The 21,494-nt window shown below is 41.0% G+C and overlaps 2 protein-coding genes across 2 annotated transcripts; one reads left to right on the top strand and one right to left on the bottom strand.

The window, feature by feature from the left end:
* Positions 1 to 1,267: 1,267 nt before the first annotated feature.
* syt1b (synaptotagmin Ib) lies at positions 1,268 to 20,046 on the top strand. Its single transcript, XM_041997758.1, has 8 exons — positions 1,268 to 1,355; positions 16,966 to 17,147; positions 17,489 to 17,605; positions 17,743 to 17,910; positions 18,012 to 18,179; positions 18,579 to 18,696; positions 19,041 to 19,174; positions 19,271 to 20,046. The coding sequence occupies exons 1-8, from the start codon at positions 1,268 to 1,270 to the stop codon at positions 19,475 to 19,477; spliced, it is 1,182 nt and encodes a 393-aa protein (XP_041853692.1). The 3' UTR covers positions 19,478 to 20,046.
* LOC121647931 lies at positions 6,817 to 8,959 on the bottom strand. The gene is made up of 4 exons (XM_041997757.1): positions 8,847 to 8,959; positions 8,361 to 8,519; positions 7,590 to 7,682; positions 6,817 to 7,234 (listed from the first exon to the last, which is right to left on the bottom strand). Exons 1-4 carry the CDS (start codon positions 8,949 to 8,951, stop codon positions 6,908 to 6,910), a joined length of 684 nt encoding a protein of 227 aa, XP_041853691.1. The 5' UTR covers positions 8,952 to 8,959; the 3' UTR covers positions 6,817 to 6,907.
* Positions 20,047 to 21,494: the final 1,448 nt, after the last annotated feature.

A 21,494-nucleotide genomic window follows, 5' to 3' on the forward strand; every position in this document is an offset into this window, starting at 1 on the left:
TGGGACATCTGAATACAGGTATGTCTTTAATTAATATTAATTTTCCACTGCTGAATTAATCAAAAAGACTCATTTATTTTCATCTGCCCATGCTGAGTGAGTGTAAGAATCCACAGATGCATGAAAAATGTAATATCTGGTCAGTTTATCAGTGGAGATAGACGTGAGTACAACATCATCACCACTAGAAATTTATTGATGTGTAACCTGTTTTAGTGATTTTTGTCTCATTAAAACAAAACAAAACAAAAAAACCCTGAAGCAAGTAAATGGTTCTAAAAGGGTTTATAAAATTTAGTGACAATCTTAATTTTTTTACAACGGTGTTGGATTTAACAGACAAGGTCATTTCATATACATCTAATGAAATATTGTCTCACAGTAACATTATATATTATTATACTGTATACAACATAATCCCCTGTAAAGAGTTTTGTTGCATGAATGTATTAGTCTTAGAGAATTGTAACACAAGTTTGGCATCACTACCAGTTTCCCTCAGACATACCATACCCAGCTGCCCAGCAAGATACAAGGCTGTGGGAGTATCAGTGGATGTTTTGCATAAAACTCGTGTATAACCCTAAAAGTGCAGACATAAACTGAGATCAGTGTTGGCTCGGGTGTGTGATCCTTTCTGCTGATTCAGCCTCAGATACTCAATACCTGTGATGTCTGCAGAATAAATAATAACACACCAAAACATTTTTTTATACTCCAGTGTTAAGTTTTGACAGTGGGACTTTCCTCTGACTTAGTTTGTTAGCATGACCTTGGCACATGATCCTCACTTCTGGCAACGGAGTATGGAACAGCAGAGATCCCCGTGTGATGCTTCAACCCCCTTCGTGCTTCACAACTCCATGTCAGCAGCTTTGGCTGAGGGAGCAGCTTTCATATCCTGTGTTTGAGTCATACTGCCAGGCCAGCAGAAACAGGAGAAGTTATCTGACACGAGTGAACATACACTTTCTATAAGCACATTATTGCATCAAATATCTCATCAATAGTCAATACGGAAACTCGGCTTGTGTGTGTGTGTCTTTCTGTGGTATGTTTGGATGGCTCTTCAGATTACAGAGCACACACTTGGAGGACATTTACAGCATAAGTATCTCTATATTGCTGAAGTGTAATGTTTTATTGTTTTGACCTGAACCATATTTTTATGCCTTTGGTTTTTTGCCAGTTAAAATTTGGATTCATTGCCCATCCTCTAATTATGAACCGTCGAGCTGCACCGAGCACCTCATCTTTCCCTTCCATTATGCCAAATACAACAACCCCACCAGGCCAAAAACAACCTGGAGGTCACAGTGCCAACAAATTTATGAATGAACTTCACAGCATCCACAGTGAGTAAAACATCTTATTTAACGTTCACACGTATGGATTAACATAAAAATAAAAATTTCTTTTTCTTACAGTGCATGAATTTTGGGAGTAAAGCTTAGCTGAATCTTCATTACCATAAGAACAACTTGCTTAATATTGAGGCATTCAACATCTTGTTATTTTTAAATCACAATATTTAAAAAAAAAAGTATTTAGGGCATTATGTTAAAACAAAACAAAAGTGCTGAATAACTTGATTTTAGAGTGAGTATTATCTGTAGGTTCCTAATTATTTGGGACAACAACTATCCACTTAAAGTAGATTATACTGGAAATATGTAAAATTTTCAGGGATAAGGTAAAAAAAAAAAAAAAAAAAAAAACTACTACACATTTCATCTAATGTTTGAATCTTAAACTCACACCTGGCGTGGTCGCATTTGCATGATCTCACTCACCACTCTTTATCACTGATCACTCCTTGTTTCTCATGCTCTGCATGTTGACACAGTCACTGAGTTTTCCAGTGGGTTTTGATACTAAGCGATAATTCTTTTTTTTAATTTTTCCTGTGAGTTAGTATCTGGTCGCTGTTATGTCTTTTTGATTTGGTTATTATTTAAAAAGTCTTAATGACTTGTTTTTTCTGTGTGTGTGTTTTTGCTTTTGTAAAAGTTGTAGGAAATTTTCTTTTTTTTTTTTTTTTTTTTTTTTTTTTTTTTTTTTAACTTGTCTTGTCCAGCATCGTTGCAAACAGAATGATTGTCTGGCTGCTGTCTGGTGCTGGGCAATTTTACTCTATCAAGCAGGGATTTATACTACATGTATAAAGTCCCTCTTGATGACATGAAAAACTTTATTAAATCAGACTCTTAATGCTGGACTCGACCGGAGGGGACAGAGAGAGAGAGAGATAGAAAAGAAAGTAGAGAGAAGAGGGAGGGGAGAGAGAGGGACAGAAAGGGTGTGGGGAGTGCGGGTGGGGACTTAAAACATTATACAGAAAACCATGTAATCCATACTACTTGCAACATATATAGCTAAGATCATCCTGGCCAGTAGGTCATTACACAACTAGTTGATAATAGTAACAATAATAATAATCACAATAATAGTAATAATAATAATAGTAGTAGTAATAATAATAAGAGTAAGAGTAATAATAATAATAAGAACAGAAATAATAAAAAAAAAGAAAAAAAAATATGATAATAGATATAAGTGAAACTGCTGTATTCAAGAACACGCGCAGAGAAACCTGTGTGGATATGCTGGAGAACTCGGCCACATGGCGACGCAAAGACTGTGTGGAGACGTTCAGGAAGGAGTGACCATGCAGAGTGATCATGCAGATGCCACCTCACTTGAACAGAGGCCAGAGTCAGGCCAGCGGTCCCGAGACCCAGGCCACCAGCCCCCCCGTAGGCTACAGATCCCGACCGGTCCACAGAGACGACCACTCGCCCGCCCAGGAAGGCAGCAGCAGGAGACCCCAGCAGGAGCCGCCCCGCGGACACAGGGCACCGGCCCCGGCAGGCCGAGGCCAGCAGTCCCCGACCCCCCCGGGCACCGGCCGCCCGGGACAGACGGGGCAGAGGGCCCGGGCCCAGGAGCGCAGGGACACCCCCCACCCCCACAGGCCAAGGGCCAGCACGCCACCCGGGGGGACCCGGCCCGCCCAGACGGCCACCGCCAGAGGCCAGCCCCACACCCCAGCGCCCAGCCGCACACCCCGAGAACCAGTCCTGCCCCCCCCCCCAGACCAACACACACAAACACACACACTCTCCTTCCACTCCTCCATTCATCCTCCCACACATACACCATCCAACCCTTACATACTCTGTCCTCCCACACACACACACCATCCTTCCACCATCCATCCTTCCACACACACACCATCCTTCCACCATCCATCCTCCCACACACTCACCATCCTTCCACCATACACTCTCCCACACCTACCCCATCCTCCCACACACACATCATCCCTCCACCACTCATCCTCCCACACATACACCATCCTCCACCTTCACACCTCCCACACACACACACACACACCATCCTTCCACTACCCATCCTCCCACACATACATCATTCTCCTACACATACACCGTCCTCCCTCTCCTACACCAAACATCCACCTTCACGTACCCCATCCTCCCACACACACACACACCACCCCTCCATCACCCACTCTCCCAAACATACACCACTCCCCCACACACACACCATCCTCCCTCCCATACACCATCCATCCTCCTGCACACACACCATTCTTCCACCATCCATCCTCCCACACACTCCCCCTCCCTGCACCATACATTCTCCCACACATACCCCATCCTCCCCCACATACATCATCCCTCCACCATTCATCCTCCCACACCCACACCACCCCCCCTCCCACACACCACACATCCACCTCCACACACCCCACCCTCCCACACACACACACCATCCCTCCACCACCCATCCCCCCACACACACACCACTCCCCCCCCCCCCCCCACATACACACACACACACAAACAAACACCATCCCCCCACCACCATCCTCCCGCCACCCCACGCCGCGGGGGGACAGCCCCAGCCAGGAGGCGAGGAGACACGAGCCAGGCCCCCACCCCCCCCCACCCCGCCCCAGTCCCCCACTCCCCACCCCCAAAACAGCACCTTCCCCCCAGGGCCAGCAGCCAAACCCCCCGGGACAGCCCGCCCACGCCCCGGGCCAACGCGACAGGCCACCCGGCCCACCCCGCCCCCGGGCCATCCATGGAGACAGGGGCGCTTGAAGACCCCATCGCCCCTCCCTCCCTCACTAGTGAGGGAATATATTATGTGCTGTTTGCAATTAAAAAAAGAGGGTTAAAATTGGGGGGCAGTAACTGCATTGAGGAGGGGGTGGGGCCACCTGAGCAGTCCCACCCACCTGACCTCGCATGTTCCACCCCCCAAAACGTGTTTGTATGTTGCAAATGTTATTTGTGCTCAGTGACTAAGTGGAATTAAAAGCTGGGAGGCATGCTGCCGCTCGGCGAAGCAACGGGGCCACTATGATGACCCCCCCTGCCCCGCCCAGCGCAACAAGCACACCCCCCACGGCCCTACCTGTGTATGTAGTGAAGAGTGGGGAGGGGAGGGGTCAGGAGATGTAGGTCCAGAGGGGGGTAAGCCTCCCCCCTGGAAGACGACCCGCCAGTGGCTTAGGGCGCCCCCGTCCCCCGCCGGCCCCGAAGGGCGTCACAGGCCCAGAGCAGGCACCCCAACCCAGGCACGCCACGAACCCCCCCAGGGGCCAGCCACCAGCCCAAGGGGCCACTTTCCTCTTTCTGAGTGGGAGGGGGGCGAGGCGAAGGAAGGGAACCCCAGGCCCCCGCCCCCAACACCCAGCCAGGGCGCCCCCCAGAGGACACGTCCTAACCCCCTGCAAACGCACACACTCCCTTTTTTTTTTTTTTTTTTTTTCTCCCCAGCCACTCACACACACTCTCACACACCTCTATATACCAACACCTCAATACGTGCACATACCTCCACACACACACGTCACGCACATACCTATAAACACACACACCGGTGCCCACATACACACACACTCTCATACCCCTCCATACACATACACCACTACACACACACTCACATACATACCTGCATATACACACAAGCACCTCCATACATACTCACGCCTCCACCCACTCCTTCACTCCTCCACACACACCTCGACCTCCACGTGCACACACTCATATATACATACCTTCACACACACCCACATCCCACATAGACCTCCACACACACACCCGCACACTACTCACACACACACATACACGCACACACCCAGACCTTCATACACACCCACACACACATACGGCACACACGTCCCTCTACACCCACCCACACACCAGCATACCCACAGACACACACACACACACACCCACACACAAACACACCCCCACCCAGGTTCCGGGGCTGCGACCAAGCACCAGGGCACGGACCAACCCCCGGCACGGCACATCCGGACGGGCCCAGCCCCCCCCAGCAGCGGCAGACCCCCCACCCCCACACTGTAAAATATAATAAGTTGACTTTACTTAAAAAAAATATGCAAACTCGCTGCCTTAAAAAATGTAATTTATGTTGACTTACATTAATTAGATGCAATTTACTTAATCATTTCAAGTTTTAACGACTCAAATTAACCATAATAATTGGATTATAGTAACTTATTTATTTTGAGTTTACAGTACTCAAATGAACTTGAACTAATTAGATTACAGTAACTTAGTTATTTTGAGTTTACAGTACTCAAATTAACTTGAACTAATTAGATTACAGTAACTTAGTTATTTTGAGTTTACAGTACTCAAATTAACTTGAATGAATTATATTACAGTAATTTATTTATTGTGAGTTTACAGTACTCAAATGAACTTGAATGAATTAGATTACATGAACTTATTTACTGTGAGCTTCCAGTACTGAAGTGATAGCTTAGTTAGCTTTAGTGCTGCTCATTCATCATATTCAGGTGAACTTCATTTATTTAACCTAAAATAATTGAACAATATAAGCAGGACATGCTAATTTAATTAATAACACATTTTCAAACAGTAATGACCCTACCCCCAAATAAATGAAGGGAGAACACTCAATGGATTAACTCAGTGGAATTAAATTTATTTTACAATGCTCAGCATTTAAGACACAAGAGACATTGGCTCTCGACACGCTGCAGAATGTTTTGTTAATGCTTGGTGTGAAATAAACTATCAGTAGTTTTTACAAACCTACATAACATTCTCTTATAAATTTGAATTTGTATTACATTTTTATTATACATTTGCCCAACTTCCAACATTACCTCCTGACATCAGTCCAGCTCCTTTACTTTATGTCTTACATTATTTGTAAAACTATTCAGTCTAGGTGTGCCTTGAAGCAGCAGTCAACAGAGGTCAAAATATGAGGCAGAGATCCGTTTGTACAGTAATGTAAGCCAGAGAACCACAACTTCACAGTCGAACAAGTCAGTTTTGAGTCCACTACATTTTTTAAAATAAAACATTAGCTCAAACAACTGAATTAAAAACAGTTACTGCCCTGGGAACATGTTCCAGTTTTGGAAATGAAAAAATATCAAAGAAATCTCCTCTCTCTACAGAAATGCATAACATATAAAAAAATTATGTTCCTGAAATAGTTACAAGAAAGAACATTATAAGAACAAATCTCTTTCAGAGAATCTTTCTGAACTAATAATTTTTCATTATGTAGCTTAGGGTTATGTTGGGTGCCCATACTTTTTGAGGAGCAAAGTAACAACGTTGAAATATAATGACAAATGCACATTTAAAACAAACATTTCCTGCTATACCTCTCTCTGGTTCTGGATGTGCTGGCATAACCTGTACAAGAGCACACATTTATTAAAGAAATAATAGGTTACACTTCTCTATTTTAGTTTGTCTCTATTTAGTCTCTATTCAGTTTACTGTGCTTTTATACAGGTAATGCTGGAACATCTGGGACTATTTTGAAGAGAGGAAAAAGTATTTGCACTGAATAAACTGGCCTAGCTGAGTAGTTTGTTTTTCAAAGTAAGTAGTTTTGGAGGGAGTGTTTTGTTTCCCAATCCAAGCATGACTGCTTGAATGAATTTGAATGTGTTTGCCATGCATTTTGGGTAATCTAAATGAAGGGCATACATTAGCCCAAAAATGAGGCAGACTGCCTGGGGAAAATCTCTAACATTGTCCATGACAGTACTTCCCTCAAGTATGATGGCAGTGGAGATGGGCTGGAGGTGCACTGTGTTTAGACCCTGCTGCTCAGTATCTTCACTGACCACAGTCAGCACCCCAACTGTCACTGAGGCGAGTGCTTCATCTTTCGCTGTATCCTGCAAAAGAAGCCCACACAATTAACTTCTGAATCTGGTCTTCTTTTGGGGAAAAATCCCCTAGTGCAACCCTAAATCTATTCACACTATATTTTAATCCTGTAGACTGGATGTTTTTCAAAGTGTGAGATTGGAGAATTCACATTCTTAATTCAATTGCATTATGTACAATAAACTAATTTACTAGGGATTGGGATCATTTATGAGTGAAATCAGAATCAGGTGGATTCTGATTTTGATCTGATCAGCTGAAAATAACTATATTTTAAATATTTGACAATGCTGTGAAACACATTAAATATGATTTGTCAGTAAGTTGAGATCAATGTTTCTTTCTTCTTTCAATGTTACTTACAGAGCAAGCCTTGTAAACCTCACTGGAATCATCACCAAGTACAATAGGAAGTCCTTTGAGGACAACAGAGCGAAGTGCTGTCACATCTGGAGACTAAAAACACAAAGAAAGAATAGATACAGATTAAGAACTTTCTGTAGCATTTTGAGGGGTGGGTGATGTGTTGATATACTATTTTTTTTTGTATTCATTAGTAATTGGTAATATCTAAAAACCTCATTTTACACATCCCACTTTCCCTGTAAACATTTTCTTTCTTTCTTTTAATACAAACTCAGCATTTCAATTACATTTCATATTAAATGTCCCAGTGCATACATTTCATTGAGCAAAAAAAGCACTCACTTGAAAAGTGCAAACGACCATATTGTTGTACTTTCTTGTTATTAAGAATGAGATACATGTAAAAACCTATTGAAAATTAACAAAAACTTGTTGGTATGAGAAGTCCACAACAACCGGTGTAGGTGGAGTGAAAATGATATTAAAAAGCATGATTTAATTGTTGAAGTGATTAAGTTAGTGTATTTATGGGTATATATCATTGGTGTACCCATAAATACTCTAACTGAATTATTTCATTTCATTTCATTGGTATAGTCACCAAAAGAGTACATCTGTTTTGCCTGCTCACAGCAGCATGCAGCAGCAACACAGCAGAGAGGTAGGCAGTGTGATTGGTATGTGACACAGGCCCTAAGGTGCACTGCTGCCACCCATTATGTTGGAGTGTAAATGACTCACAGTTTGCAAAAACAACAGAATCCTTACCACCCAGTTTATGTGCTGCATCAAGTCTGTCAGTTTTTGTCCTGTAGTTCCTTTTTTGGACTTGAAAAGCTCAATGAAGCGTGGAGTGTGCTGGTCTAGGGCTTCATAAAATTGACCTTCAAGATTCTTACTGGCAATACGATTAAACTCAGCAAAAACCTGAAAAATGGAGAGAGGAAGGGGGAGAAGTAGAGCAACATTATGGTGACCATCATTCAGTTAATACTGTAGCAAATTAAAGAAGTTAACTTATGAAACTATGGTGAATAACACATTACTACTAATATCATTAAACAGATAACTTAGTACACATCCTGTTATTGAAATGATTTTTCTCATTTGTATATACTGCAAAAGCTATTTTGCTATATGTGTTTTAATATTCCACCAAATGTAGTAAGACTTCTGGCCACACAGCTTTGATATGTTCTGATGGAAACTTTACAGGGGAAGGCAGGCCAAAACAAAAAAACCCAAGTAGCTTACCTGTCTCTCAGTGAAAAGTCCTGGCCAACGTTCAACCATGCTCTGCACAGCAGGCTCCTGCGTCACTATCTCCCTTCTGCGCAGTGGGAATGTTTGGTCCATCATTTGTGAGACTAGAATGGCATTGGGTTTTTTTTTTCTTCATTTCCTCTATGACCATCTTTCTGGCATTTTCAAGGCTCCTTTCATTCTGTCCGTCAGGTAAATTAGGCAAATAATTGGCTTCACCTCTTTTTGGCCGCTTGACATTCTTGCTGGATGATTCTCCCTCTGGGTTGAGTTTACTTCGTTTGCCCCCATTGACCATTACATCATCACATCCTGCTTTTCGTAGCTTTGTACGATAGTTGGCCATCTTGAATTTGAGGCTGTTCTTCCAGCCATACCATCCTGGCTGGGGCCCAGGTTCAGTGAGGCAGGGGTGCTTGCTAATTAGTGATTTTGCAACACTGCTAAAGTCATCGTCGTCAGGGTAAGCCTTGAAACTGTACATAGTTTCAGCAAGCTTCTCTAATATGTCATGTTTCATATCTCGTGATGGAGTTATTGGGAGACGGTCTTTCATGAATGAAAGGTCTGCCTGTCTCAGTCTGTACTCTACATCCACTGAGAAATTGGGAATCTCAAAAAACTCTGGCCACTGTCTTCTTAGCGAAGGTGATCCAGCAGGGGACAAAATCTCAGTGTCTACTGTGCTGCAGTCTGATTCTTCGGTGGGTGAAGACAGGGAGGTCAACTCCAAAGTCACAAGAGGAATTATTTTGAGCGTAGCTCTTTCAGGCAAATCTGTTATTTCACTCAAATTGCAGAGCGCATTATTAAAATCTGGGTCTTCATATTGGAGTTTGAAGTCGTACTGCAATGACAGTTTATCCCTCAGCTGTGTTTTCAGTTCTTCAATGGAATCCGGTCTATCATTTAAAGTCAGCTTCCTTATATCATCATCATTGATGACAACTCGAAGCATCAAACTTTGGTCCATTTTGTTCCCTCCTTTGAAAAATAAAAGAGAACTGTATCTTAAGACATGCAACATTTCAGTGTTTAATCCACTCAGCATAATATGTAACGCTTGAGTGAAACAAGCTGTTTGCCATTAACTCTGTAAAGTGACAGAGGAAACACATCATTCAGTTCAGACAACTGAGTCACTGAGAAGATGGGCAAATGGCTGCTACAGAGGTCATACGCTCTAAGATGTTCATCATACCATGAGGTCATCAGTCTGCAGACAAATGCTATGTCAGAGTTGATAACGACAATCTTTGAGATTTGTCTGAACTCTGGGAGCCCTGCGCAAGATCCAACAGAAATTACCATATCAGCACTGTACTTAATGCCATCAATGCAGACAGAGGATGCTACAAGGACTGTGTTCAGCTGGTTGTTCCTTTGATTGAGCCAGTTCTGCACATTTTCCGGAAATGAGGAAACCATCACAGACTTCACTTTTTGAATTTCAATGGATGGTTTAAAAAAAGTTGGGGCAGCTAAATGGAAGGCCATCATTTTCTGATGTCTGTTTGCTAAAGTAAGGGGTATGTTTTTAAAGTTGTGAGAGTGATGCACAACTTTCTTGAAGAACTTGTGTTTCCCCTCAAAACGCATTGTCCACACATCAGACAGGGGACCAAAGGTTCGAATTAGCTGAGGATAGTGCTCAACGTAGTGGTGCTTTGGTCGTAGCTTTTCACCCGGGAAAACCTTCTGAAACAAGTGTCTATGTTCAGAGATTTTGCTATCAAGAAAGCACAAGGACTCCTCTGTAAAGCTTGTGGACATTGACAATTCCACCACATCTTTTAAGGTCATCAAAACCTCCCAGGTTTCATCACCGCTTGGAATGTATTGACCAATCAATAATGGCAGAAGTCGGAGAAGAGTCCAATTTTCGTGACCATTTCCCCCAATTGTTGACTTTGAGGAGAAGGTCTTTGAAATGAGCTGGGGTTGATTTGCTCTGTCTGAAAATGTGTATGGGAACTTTTTAATAGCATCATTCAGGGCCTCAAGGGAGATAGTTCTCTTCGTTATCAGTGCCTTTAAGCACAAGGCCAATTCTACAGGAACAATACCCTCCAGAAGATCATGCAAAATGTCTGGAGGGTAACCATCAACAACATGAAAATGTTGTAAGCTTTCACTAAGTGGGCAGTTTCCTTTCACGCCATATTGTTGAGCCTTAGTTGAATCCTGTGACACCTCTTGCACATGTTTGTCATGGTTTTCTATTGTCCTTTGCTGAAATAAGCCTGTCCGTACTTCCTTGTGCTGTATTTCCTCCCGCTTGGCCATACAGAACCGACAAACTTGGCTAACTGTAAAACTTTCAAAGAACCCTCCCAAAGAATGGGCAGCCAGATTGTCTGCTGCCACAAATAACACTGTGCCCTTAACAGTGGCCCCCAACTGTTCAACATATATGCCTTGTTGTTCAAGAAAAACAAGGTCCTGAATAAGAGGGCGGAGAGTTTTGGCATAGCCATGGTCTTTAATGTTGCTGACCTTGCAAAGCAGAGCAAGCTGAATGGAATGAAGAGACGAGCGATATTTAGAGTGTAAATTGCCGAGTACCCAGTAGATGGCAGTTTGCTTGTACTTTTTTCTGGAGGTTCCCAAGGGGTTAGCCACCTCAAAATCATCAATATATAGTTGAAGAGCGATCCTAAACTCCTCCTCATTCAAGAAAGTATTGTCTTTGAAGCGGGCACCATCTCTGTAAGATTTGTATTCCTCTGACAAAGTTGCCTCATGTGACATGGCCTTTTCCAGAATTTCTCTATTGCTCAGTAATGTTTGCAGCATTTTTAGTATGGGGACATACACAACAGTCTGCTTGTCATTTCCTAGGACAAACTCAACTGGCATAACCAAAGAGAATTCCCTTGAAATGTATGATTTTCGCCTGTTAGGAGTAGACAATGATCCCTCATCAGTAGTGCATTTGAGGAACACATTATTCTCAAGGACCGCTCGAGCTATCTCATTCGCTAAAGCATCATCAACATTTGTACAATGGGTCTGTAGAATTCTTCGAAAAGAAGATTGTAGCAATGGCTGTGATAACAAATAAATCTGGTTGATCTGATCTATCACCTCTTGCAGGGCAGATTCAGAGATGTTAAGAATTGATGACATTTTCAGGAAGAGAGCAGCTACATTGCGTTCCAACTGATTCCTGAAGTCCTCCACATCTTCATTTAGCTCAGCAACTTCACAATCATCAACTTCAGAGTGACTCTCCTCCAGTTGAACACTCACATTAGTTGGAGGTTCTTCAACTACATTCTTTGAAACAATTTCATGTTTGTATGCCATCTTGTTGTGCATCTGATGCTCTTTGCTTTTATGTGCAGTAAAAGTTGAATAAACACTACTCTGAAAGTTACAGTCTTGATATGGGCAAGCAACCATTTGCCTCAGCTTAAGATGTCTTCGCAAATGGGTAAAAAAGTCTGCTTCAGAGCAAAGCTCCACAAAGTTGCACAACTGACAGTGAAATACAGTTTCTCCATTTCTGCCTGCATCCTTTTGACTGTGCCATGTTGATAGATGTACTTTGAGTGCATTAAAAGATTTAAATGTGCAGAGGCATTCCTTATGAAGACATGGGAGTGGGGTTGTCCGAGTGTGGAATCCATGTTTTAAACGGTAATGCTTAAGCAAGTAGCCTCTCTTTTCAGTAAAAAATGTGCAGTACTTACAAGTCCACTGCATTGGAGAATACTGCTCTGGTTGACCTGAAAAACACATGATAATTTCAGCATTAGGCACTTGTTAAAAAAGTTCAACTTTTTTACAGTCACAAATCAAAATGTACCGTGCCTTTATTCATTCACTATGACTATATTCAAATGAGGTTTCACTAATTCTAGAGTCTCGTCATTTGCAAAAATATGAGTTAACAAGTTAACATTTTGTAATGTGAGCTCTGTCAGCTCCGACCCGGCTATGACACAAACTCTTTGCTGAGCACACACTTTGCTTTTTGCATACAACGCATGATCACGACGTCCAGAGCCGGACTGACCATTGGCCGGCGCCGATCGGTCTGTGGGCCGCTTTAAAGAAAAAGTAATGCATCGCGAGCCAACGGTATTTGTACAGTAGGTACTGAACCAAACAAACAATGCCGAAGAGAGAGAGAAAAGTTTGCACATTAGAGCTGCGTTTTCGTGTGCATGTATCTTTCTCCACATGCAGAGTTTTCCCCTTCTCTCCCACACTCACCCCTCTCGCCGATGCCCCCCCCCCTCCCCAACCGTCCACCGAAGCTTCATTCCGCCCCCCTTTTTAACGACCGCTCGTTGAAAAAACATTTCAAACCTCACATAATAACTTCAAATTCAAAACGTCAATTTCGCTAACAACAGAGTAGTCAACAATAAACTGCAGTTTACATTTCTTTTCAAAAGTGGTGACGTGACTGTCACGGTCAAATAGCATGCCTGCTAACGGTGATATTTGAAATGATTTTATTTACTCCTCCCTGGCAAGAACACAGCACTACACAACAACAAGGCAACGCAACAGTTTATAAAAGAGTAAAATTTACTTACCGAATCGATGTGCTAAACACAAGTACGTGAAGGTGCTCAAGAAAGCTCTGGTTGACGGCGCGGTTCACTGTGGACGTGTGCGGGAATGTTTCGGTGTCAGAAAAGAAAGAAACTAGACGAGGCAGATCTGCGCATGTCTGAAAGAACGCCCAAAGGACACTGGGTACAAAAAATGTTTTTTTCTAATTTGACTTAACTGAGATACATCAAGTTAGGCATGTTTTCCAACCCCAAATTACTACTTACTTATTAAAAAGTAGTGTTCACAACATGTTGATGAAAATTGAGTTTAGTTCACTTATCATATTTAATTAAGTTGTATATTAGCATTTACAGTGCAGGAGCGGGGGGAGACCCGACGCCCCAGAGCCCGGGGCCCCCACCCGGCCCACCCCGGGCCCGACCGGCCACCCGGCCAGGGGCCGACGGACACCGACCCAGGCACCCCGGCAGCCACCCCCCACCGCCACGAGGCAGCCCCACCCCGGGGCCCACCCAATGCCGCCCGCCCAGACCGGAACCCCCAGCCGACCCAGCAGCGGAGCAGCCTAGATCCCCACCCAGGAGACAACCGGAGACCTGAAGCCACCAGGGACCCCCCACCCACATCCGCCCCCATCCCAGCGAAGCCGCAATCCTCCACCTACATTAAGTGATGTAGCCAGTCACAGGGGACCAGAGGGAATGAAAGTCATCTGACTGGTTCCTGGAGGAGGCAGACATTGTCTCAATGCTGATGTGATCTAACAGGAGATTTCTAAACTGCTGGATAGACAAATTATTCTTATCTTTCCAGTTCACAAGAATAGTTTTCTTTGCGATGCATAAGACTGCGAGGACCAAGTTTATGGAGTGTATTCCTATGTTGGTGTCACCCAGGTCGCCCAGTAGGCAAAGTGTGGGGTTTGCAGGAAAACTAGTTTTAAACCATTTTGAGAGATCTTCACACACCTTAATCCAGAACCTTTGGACAGGTGTGCAGGACCACAGCGCATGGATGTAGCTATCAGAGGTGTTCTCAGAGCAGTGTGGGCAGATATCTGATGGTGAAAGGCCCATCCTGAACATCCTGTGTCCTGTATAATGAGTTCTATGGAGAATTTTGAATTGTATTAGTTGTATATTTGAATTCTGAGTCATTTTAAACGTGTTTAAACATATTTGCGACCATCTTTTCTGATCAAAGTTATTAGATAAATCATCTTCCCATTTTGAAGTCGGGAGAGATATCCTGTCTTCTAGCTTTGCAAGTAATCTATATATTTTTGATAATAATTTTGGAGTATTATGATTCAGGAATTCTGCTATTCTGACAGGAAGCTGCAAGTCTAACTGTACAGGGGTATACTTCTTACATATAATTGATTTTAGTTGGTGGTACTCTAAGAATTTATTGCTGTTGATTCCATACTGTGAGACAATTGTGTTGAAAGATACAAAGTTTCCATTTTCTATTATCTGTCCTAACTGTTGTATTCCTTTAGTCTTCCATTGAGTGAAGTTTATCATCTTTTTGTTCTGCAGGATGTCAGGGTTGTTCCAGATGGGTGTAAGTCTACATGGAAAGAGGGAAGATCTGGTTATCTTACAGAATTCCCACCAAGCCATTAAGGAAAAACGGATGTTAAGGCTTTTAAAGCACTTATATGGTTTAATGGTTGAGCTGATGAACGGCAGGTCAGAGATGACTAAGTCCTCACACAAAGCCTGCTCCACATCTAGCCACGGCTCATCCAGATAACTGGGTTTGAGCCACTTGGAGATGTACTGCAGCCTGTTAGCTATAAAGTAGTTATTAAAGTTTGGTAGATCCAGTCCTCCTCTATCTTTAGTCTGCTGTAAGGTTTTAAGACTGATACGTGACGGCTTGTTTTTCCAAAGAAACTTGGATATGAAAGAGTCCAGAGATTTAAACCAACTGGTGGAGGGTTTAGTGGGTATCATTGAAAATAAATAATTAACTTTAGGTAGGATCATCATCTTAATGGTGGCAACTCTCCCCATTATTGAGATGGGTAAGCGCCTCCACCGTAAGAGATCATCTTCTATTGTTTTTAGTAGCTGAACATAGTTTAATTTTGTTAAATCTGATAATCTGGGGGAAATATTTATACCTAAATATCTAATGTTTCCTGTCTGTATTTTGATATTAGGGATGTTTTGTAGGTCACAGTTGATGGACATGGCTGTAGTCTTAGACCAGTTAATAGAATAATCAGATATTGATGAGAACTTATTAATAACCGTGATTGTCTGAGAGAGTGATGTTTGTGAGTTCTGAAGGAAGAGTAATACATCATCTGCATAAAGACTTATTTTATGTTCTATATTTTTGCCCTGGATTCCTTTAATTTCTATATTTTGTCTAATAGCAGCTGCTAACGGCTCTATGAAAATGGCAAAAAGTGAGGGGGAGAGTGGACAGCCCTGTCTGGTGCCTCTCTGTAAGCGGAAGCTTGGAGAAGTTTGATCATTGGTTTTCACACATGCATTTGTTGTAGGAAATTTTCTTGTGTTTATGTACAGGTGTAACAGTTTGTTGTCTGGTGATGGTGTGGATTGAAGGGTCGTTGCCTTCTGTCTGTGATCTTTTTGTCTTCTTTCTTCTTTTGCTCTTTTTGCTATTTTCCATCTTTTTCTGTCCCCTCCGGTCAGGTCCAGCAAGATTACATATATTCTGTGATTCAAAGTAAATAAATAAATAAATAATCACATTATCAAGAGGAGCCTTAATCATAGGCCTCCTCTTGGCAAAGCAAATTTGTTCAGCACGATACAGCAACCAGATTATCATTTTGCTTGCTACGATGCTGGACAGGACAAGTTAAAAAAAAAACAAAAAAAACTCACACCTGGTTAAAATTAAATAGATCCAACAGTTTGTTGTCAAGTTCTGCATAATGACCCATTCATTTGGGGTCAAATAGTGGGTCAAATATAAGACATTCAAGGTGTTTCCTATTAGAATAATGTCTCATTAATGTTAGCTTCCTTTATCTGTATCATGCTATTTCTAACTATTTACACCCAGCCAGCAAAAAGCAATATTCCTCAGGGAAAAGCAAAAAAAAAAAAAAAAAAAAACATAAAAAGAGAGAAATGTGCATAATATAAAGGTCTCCCAGATTAACATGCACAATCTCTTTTCCTGTTATAGAAATATTTATTTTCACAATGAAAATGAATATGCAACAAAATAAGCTGCATGTGCACACTGCTGATAAAACTGAGAAAATGTCACAATGACTTTGAATTATTTTGTTTGTATCAGTATAATTTATTGTTTCAGGGACTCTTCAAATAAACAGGATACAGAGGCATTGGAGAACGCAGGAACGCTTTACAATATAATGTAAAAGTGTAAAAATTAAAAAGTGCTTCTGACAGCACAGTAGTTCACACAGTAGTCTACCAGATGTGTTGATCATTATGTATATTTTGGATCCAAATTATCAAGAAAGTAGTTTATTCAAAGGTAATCCTTGAAACACAGAGTTCCAGTAACTGATTGTGTATTATTTTTGTATCTGTGTGTGTGTGTGGATTTTGTGGTTTGGCAGAACCAACGTGGGCATTTGCTGCACTCTGCATCTTGAGTTTGTGTGTGGTGCTTTCATGTGCTGTATGCGTGTGGAAAAAGTGCTTAAAAAAGAAGGACAAGGACAAAGAAAAGGACAAGAAAAAGGGAAAAGAGAAGAGCAATGGAGGCTTTGACACCGAAATGGATGGGGGTTACAATGAGGTAAGCCACCTACACACATACGTCCACACACACAGTCACGTTTTGCAGACGCACTGTCCTTGCAATGTATCATATACCTGACATCCGGGTCACCCATAACTAGCGAAACTGTCACTGCCTGTTCAGACTAATGGACATTCTGCACATCGCTCATGCTGAAATGAAAGTTGAGGTGAGATAAATTGATTTGAAGTAGATACCTGCCACATCTAAAAAGTAAGCCTGTAACGCTGTATAACTTACTGATGAAACACAGCACAAACATGCTCCACATGTTGAAAACGAAGGTATATTTCAAGAGGTTTATTAATCACTTGCACTGGGTTTTTGTCTGTGTGTAGCCCCTGAAACATGAGATTAAAAACAAAGAAACAGAAATGTCAGAAACTGCTCCTAAAGAGGACGAGAAGCTCGGCAGACTGCATTTCACATTAGACTACAACTTCACTGAAAATACAGTAAGCTCCTGCTGTTCAGTGCCTTTTGACTATCATCTTCCAGGTCTAAAATGTCACTTTAAACTATTCTTTTTCATCCTGTCAACTAACCATATTCTCTTTTCTCTCTATTACCTTCTTCTGTGATCACGCCTCAGCTGGTGGTAGGCATCTTGCAGGCTGCAGAGCTCCCTGCGATGGATGTGGGAGGTAGTTCAGACCCTTATGTTAAACTGTACCTGCTCCCAGACAAAAAGAAAAAGTTTGAAACCAAAGTTCACAGGAAGACATTGGAACCCAACTTCAATGAGACTTTTACATTTAGGGTATATTTAACACAACTGTATGAATAAAAACTTTATTCCATCGCATGACTGCTAAAATTGTTCTAATTGTTATTGTCTTTGATTTCTGCTCCGTTCTGCAGGTCCCTTACACTGAACTGGGAGGGAAGACGCTGGTGATGACTGTGTATGACTTTGACCGGTTCTCAAAACACGATGCCATTGGAGCTGTGAAGATACCCATGAGCAGTGTGGACTTCAGTCAGTCTCTGCAGGAATGGAGGGATCTGCAGAAGGCAGAAAAGGAGGAGGTGGGAGCCAGAAACGAGAGGAAAACATGTTTTAAAAAGGGCTAACGAAATGAAATGCTTTTAGGTTCTCCGAACTGTAAGCACATTCTTTCTTTGAATTAATATTTTTGTGGAGTATAAATTATTCCACATGATGTTTCTTTGTAATTAGGGAACACGATGCCTGCTGTTTCTTTGTTCCAGCAGAATCAAACAAAATTCTGATATTTAAACCTAATTTTTAATTCAGGGAAACTGTACAAAGTTTTTTTTTGTTTGTTTTTTGTTTGTTTGTTTGTTTTTGTTTTGTTTTTTCAATTACTTTTGTAACAGGGAAACACAACAGCCTCTAAGGAACAACATCATGCATCCAGATTATTAGGCTTTGTTCCAACAAGATACACATTTTCTGTACATTAGAGTGAGCGGCTCGGAGACATATGTCTGTCCCTGAGGTATGTGCCTACTGCAGGGAAGCTGACAGTGGTGGTTTTGGAGGCTAAAAACCTGAAGAAAATGGATGTGGGTGGATTATCGGGTAAGTCAAAAAGTAAAAATGACTGGATTAGCATAAACTTTAAGATTTCTCTGATTATTGGGCCATGAAATGCCTGGGAAGGTTGAAGTTCCAACTACTTCACAACCAGTTAAATTAAATCAAACTTTAATTATTTTAATTATCTATGGTAATAAATATATGAATATGTCTCCGTATATTTTAAAATGCATGGTACATTATAAATATTTGTTTGCTCTGGTTCAGCATTGAAGTCTTTTTAGTCCATATGTAAGTAAAATCAGGAACAACTGATGCTGTGTTTCACTGATAGTAGTTATTATATTTGCTGTGCTGATGTAAAACGTCCCTATTCTTCCTACCAGACCCATATGTGAAGATCCATTTAATGCAGAATGGGAAAAGACTGAAGAAAAAGAAAACTACAATAAAGAAAAACACTTTAAACCCTTACTACAATGAATCCTTCAGCTTTGAAGTGCCATGTGAACAGATAGAGGTACATTCATTTTCATTTACACACACATATATATACACACACACACATCTACAACCATCAGAAATTAATTTCTTGTGTATGTATCATTATTTACAGAAGGTGCAGCTAGCAGTGACTGTGCTGGACTATGATAAGATTGGGAAGAATGATGCCATTGGGAAGATGCTTCTGGGAGGTAACAGCAGTGGGACTGAGCAGCGCCACTGGACAGATATGCTGGCCAACCCTCGGCGGCCAATAGCCCAGTGGCACAGCCTCCAACCAGAGGATGAAGTCAATGCACTAATTTCCAACAAGAAGTAAAACTGTGACCTAAGCGGATTTTTAACATTTACCTCAGCTATTTCCAATTTATGTTCCTTCTTCTTCCCTTATAAAAAATATTAAGCTATTTAAGTGAGTAAATCAACACAATGATGCTCTGCTTTACCCTTTACACTATTACTATTAATAACTAAGCTGTCTACTGAATAAGTTGGAGTCTCAGCAAGGACATTTTTCTCTCTCCATGTTCTTTCAAGGTTTTCTGGCTTCTTCCTACTGTAAAACAAAATGCATTTTAGATTAACTTTACACTATTACTATTCATAACTGTAAGCTGTCTACCCTTAGTAACTCCCTCCTCCTGCCTTAACTTAAACTCTTATTTAATATTACTATGTACAGTGGGCTACAATAAAGTGAAGGTTTTTTTTTACTCATCGGGTTTATGAGATCTGTTCAACATGCATGCAACACTGACATAAACCAGGGCATCCTGCAGGGGGAGACAAATCAATGCATCTCAATTTTAAGATCCCTAAATGATTGTTGTCATGTATCCTTTACTATAATAAAATGAATGGTTGATATCAAGGATATTTCTGATTATGCATGTGACGGCTGTGTAGCTCAGTCAGTAGAGCAGTGGTCTCCCATGTGAGAGACAAGGGTTCTCTCGAATCCCCCATGGGACGAACCTTGATATCCTCCAGTTGGGTCCCTGGGCAAGACCCTTAACGCTACTGCCTCTGTACGTCGCTTTGGATAGAAGCATCAGCTTAGTGACTGACATGTAATTTTTAGCTTAATTATTTTCTATGCATTTATAATTAAGATAAACCATAAAGAGAGTAAACTATTTAAGACATCATACCATTCAACCTGGAATTAGAAAAACAAGATAATGTCTTGTCCCCGTTGTGTACATGCATGTTTAAAATGCATTTTAGTTTAACTGGTATAGTGTGAGTATGTGTGATTATTTCATTTTTGTCTGTGTTGATGCTGTGATGGACTGACAACACAACCAAAATATATACTGATAGCAGCTGGAATAAGTTTCAGAGCCCCTGCAACCCTTAAATAGATAAAGTGGACATTGAAAATGGATAGATGTTTGAATTAAATTTGTTGAAGGAGAATAATGAAATGGGCCTTTGTCGTAGCAAATGTTTCAATGTGCTATAACAGACAATACACAGGTTTAAAGTAAAAAGGCATATTTAACCCACTAGAAGGCAAAATTATATATATTCTGAAATCTTCTGAGATATCTGTATGTTAAAATAATCTAAATAAAAATTATAAATAAAATAACAAATAAAATTGGGATATAATACATTGATTATGTTTTATTGTTGCAGCACTGGATATCATAAAAAGTTGTTCAAACATATTCATATAAGAAAATTTCATTCTTAAAAATATTTCTTCAAAATCAAATTCTGAGAATATTGGACCTTGTACAATAAAAAAAAGTATATATTTTCGCCTAATAAAAACTTCAGAAAATTATTTTTACATTACACTGAAAGCAACTATAACAAACTATGGACTGATTTAAAGGGAATATTGCAAGAGGAGTAAATAAATAAATCCAAAAAGAAAGTATGTAGTTGGCAGACTCAGAGGTACTGTATCATAAAAACATACCAATACCTTTAATTCCATAAAACTGTTGTAATTAAAAGATGTGAGGAAAAAAGTTCTTGACAATGTAAATGTTCTAGCACAGTTAAAGTCTGGTTTCAGTTACTCGTTTTTCTACTATTTTTAACTTGGCCTTTTCTTTATCAATAAATACAAAATTACATTTTAAAGCTCAACATGGCTTTTTCAGTTTTGCTCTTCTATTATTTAGAAAAAACTTAAGTACAACAAACCAGACTATATATTCCAAGAAACCTAATTAATTGCTAAAATTGCTGTATACATAAGAGTGACCTAGCTTGTTAGCAAAGCGACTGATGTTGATAGCTCAGTTGTCAGAGAAAAATAAACTAATCCTCGCTAAATTTGAACCATAAGCAATAATTAACAATTTGGGTTAACTATTTTG

Source organism: Melanotaenia boesemani, chromosome 10, assembly GCF_017639745.1.
Source record: "Melanotaenia boesemani isolate fMelBoe1 chromosome 10, fMelBoe1.pri, whole genome shotgun sequence".
Classification (NCBI taxonomy): Eukaryota; Metazoa; Chordata; class Actinopteri; order Atheriniformes; family Melanotaeniidae; genus Melanotaenia; species Melanotaenia boesemani.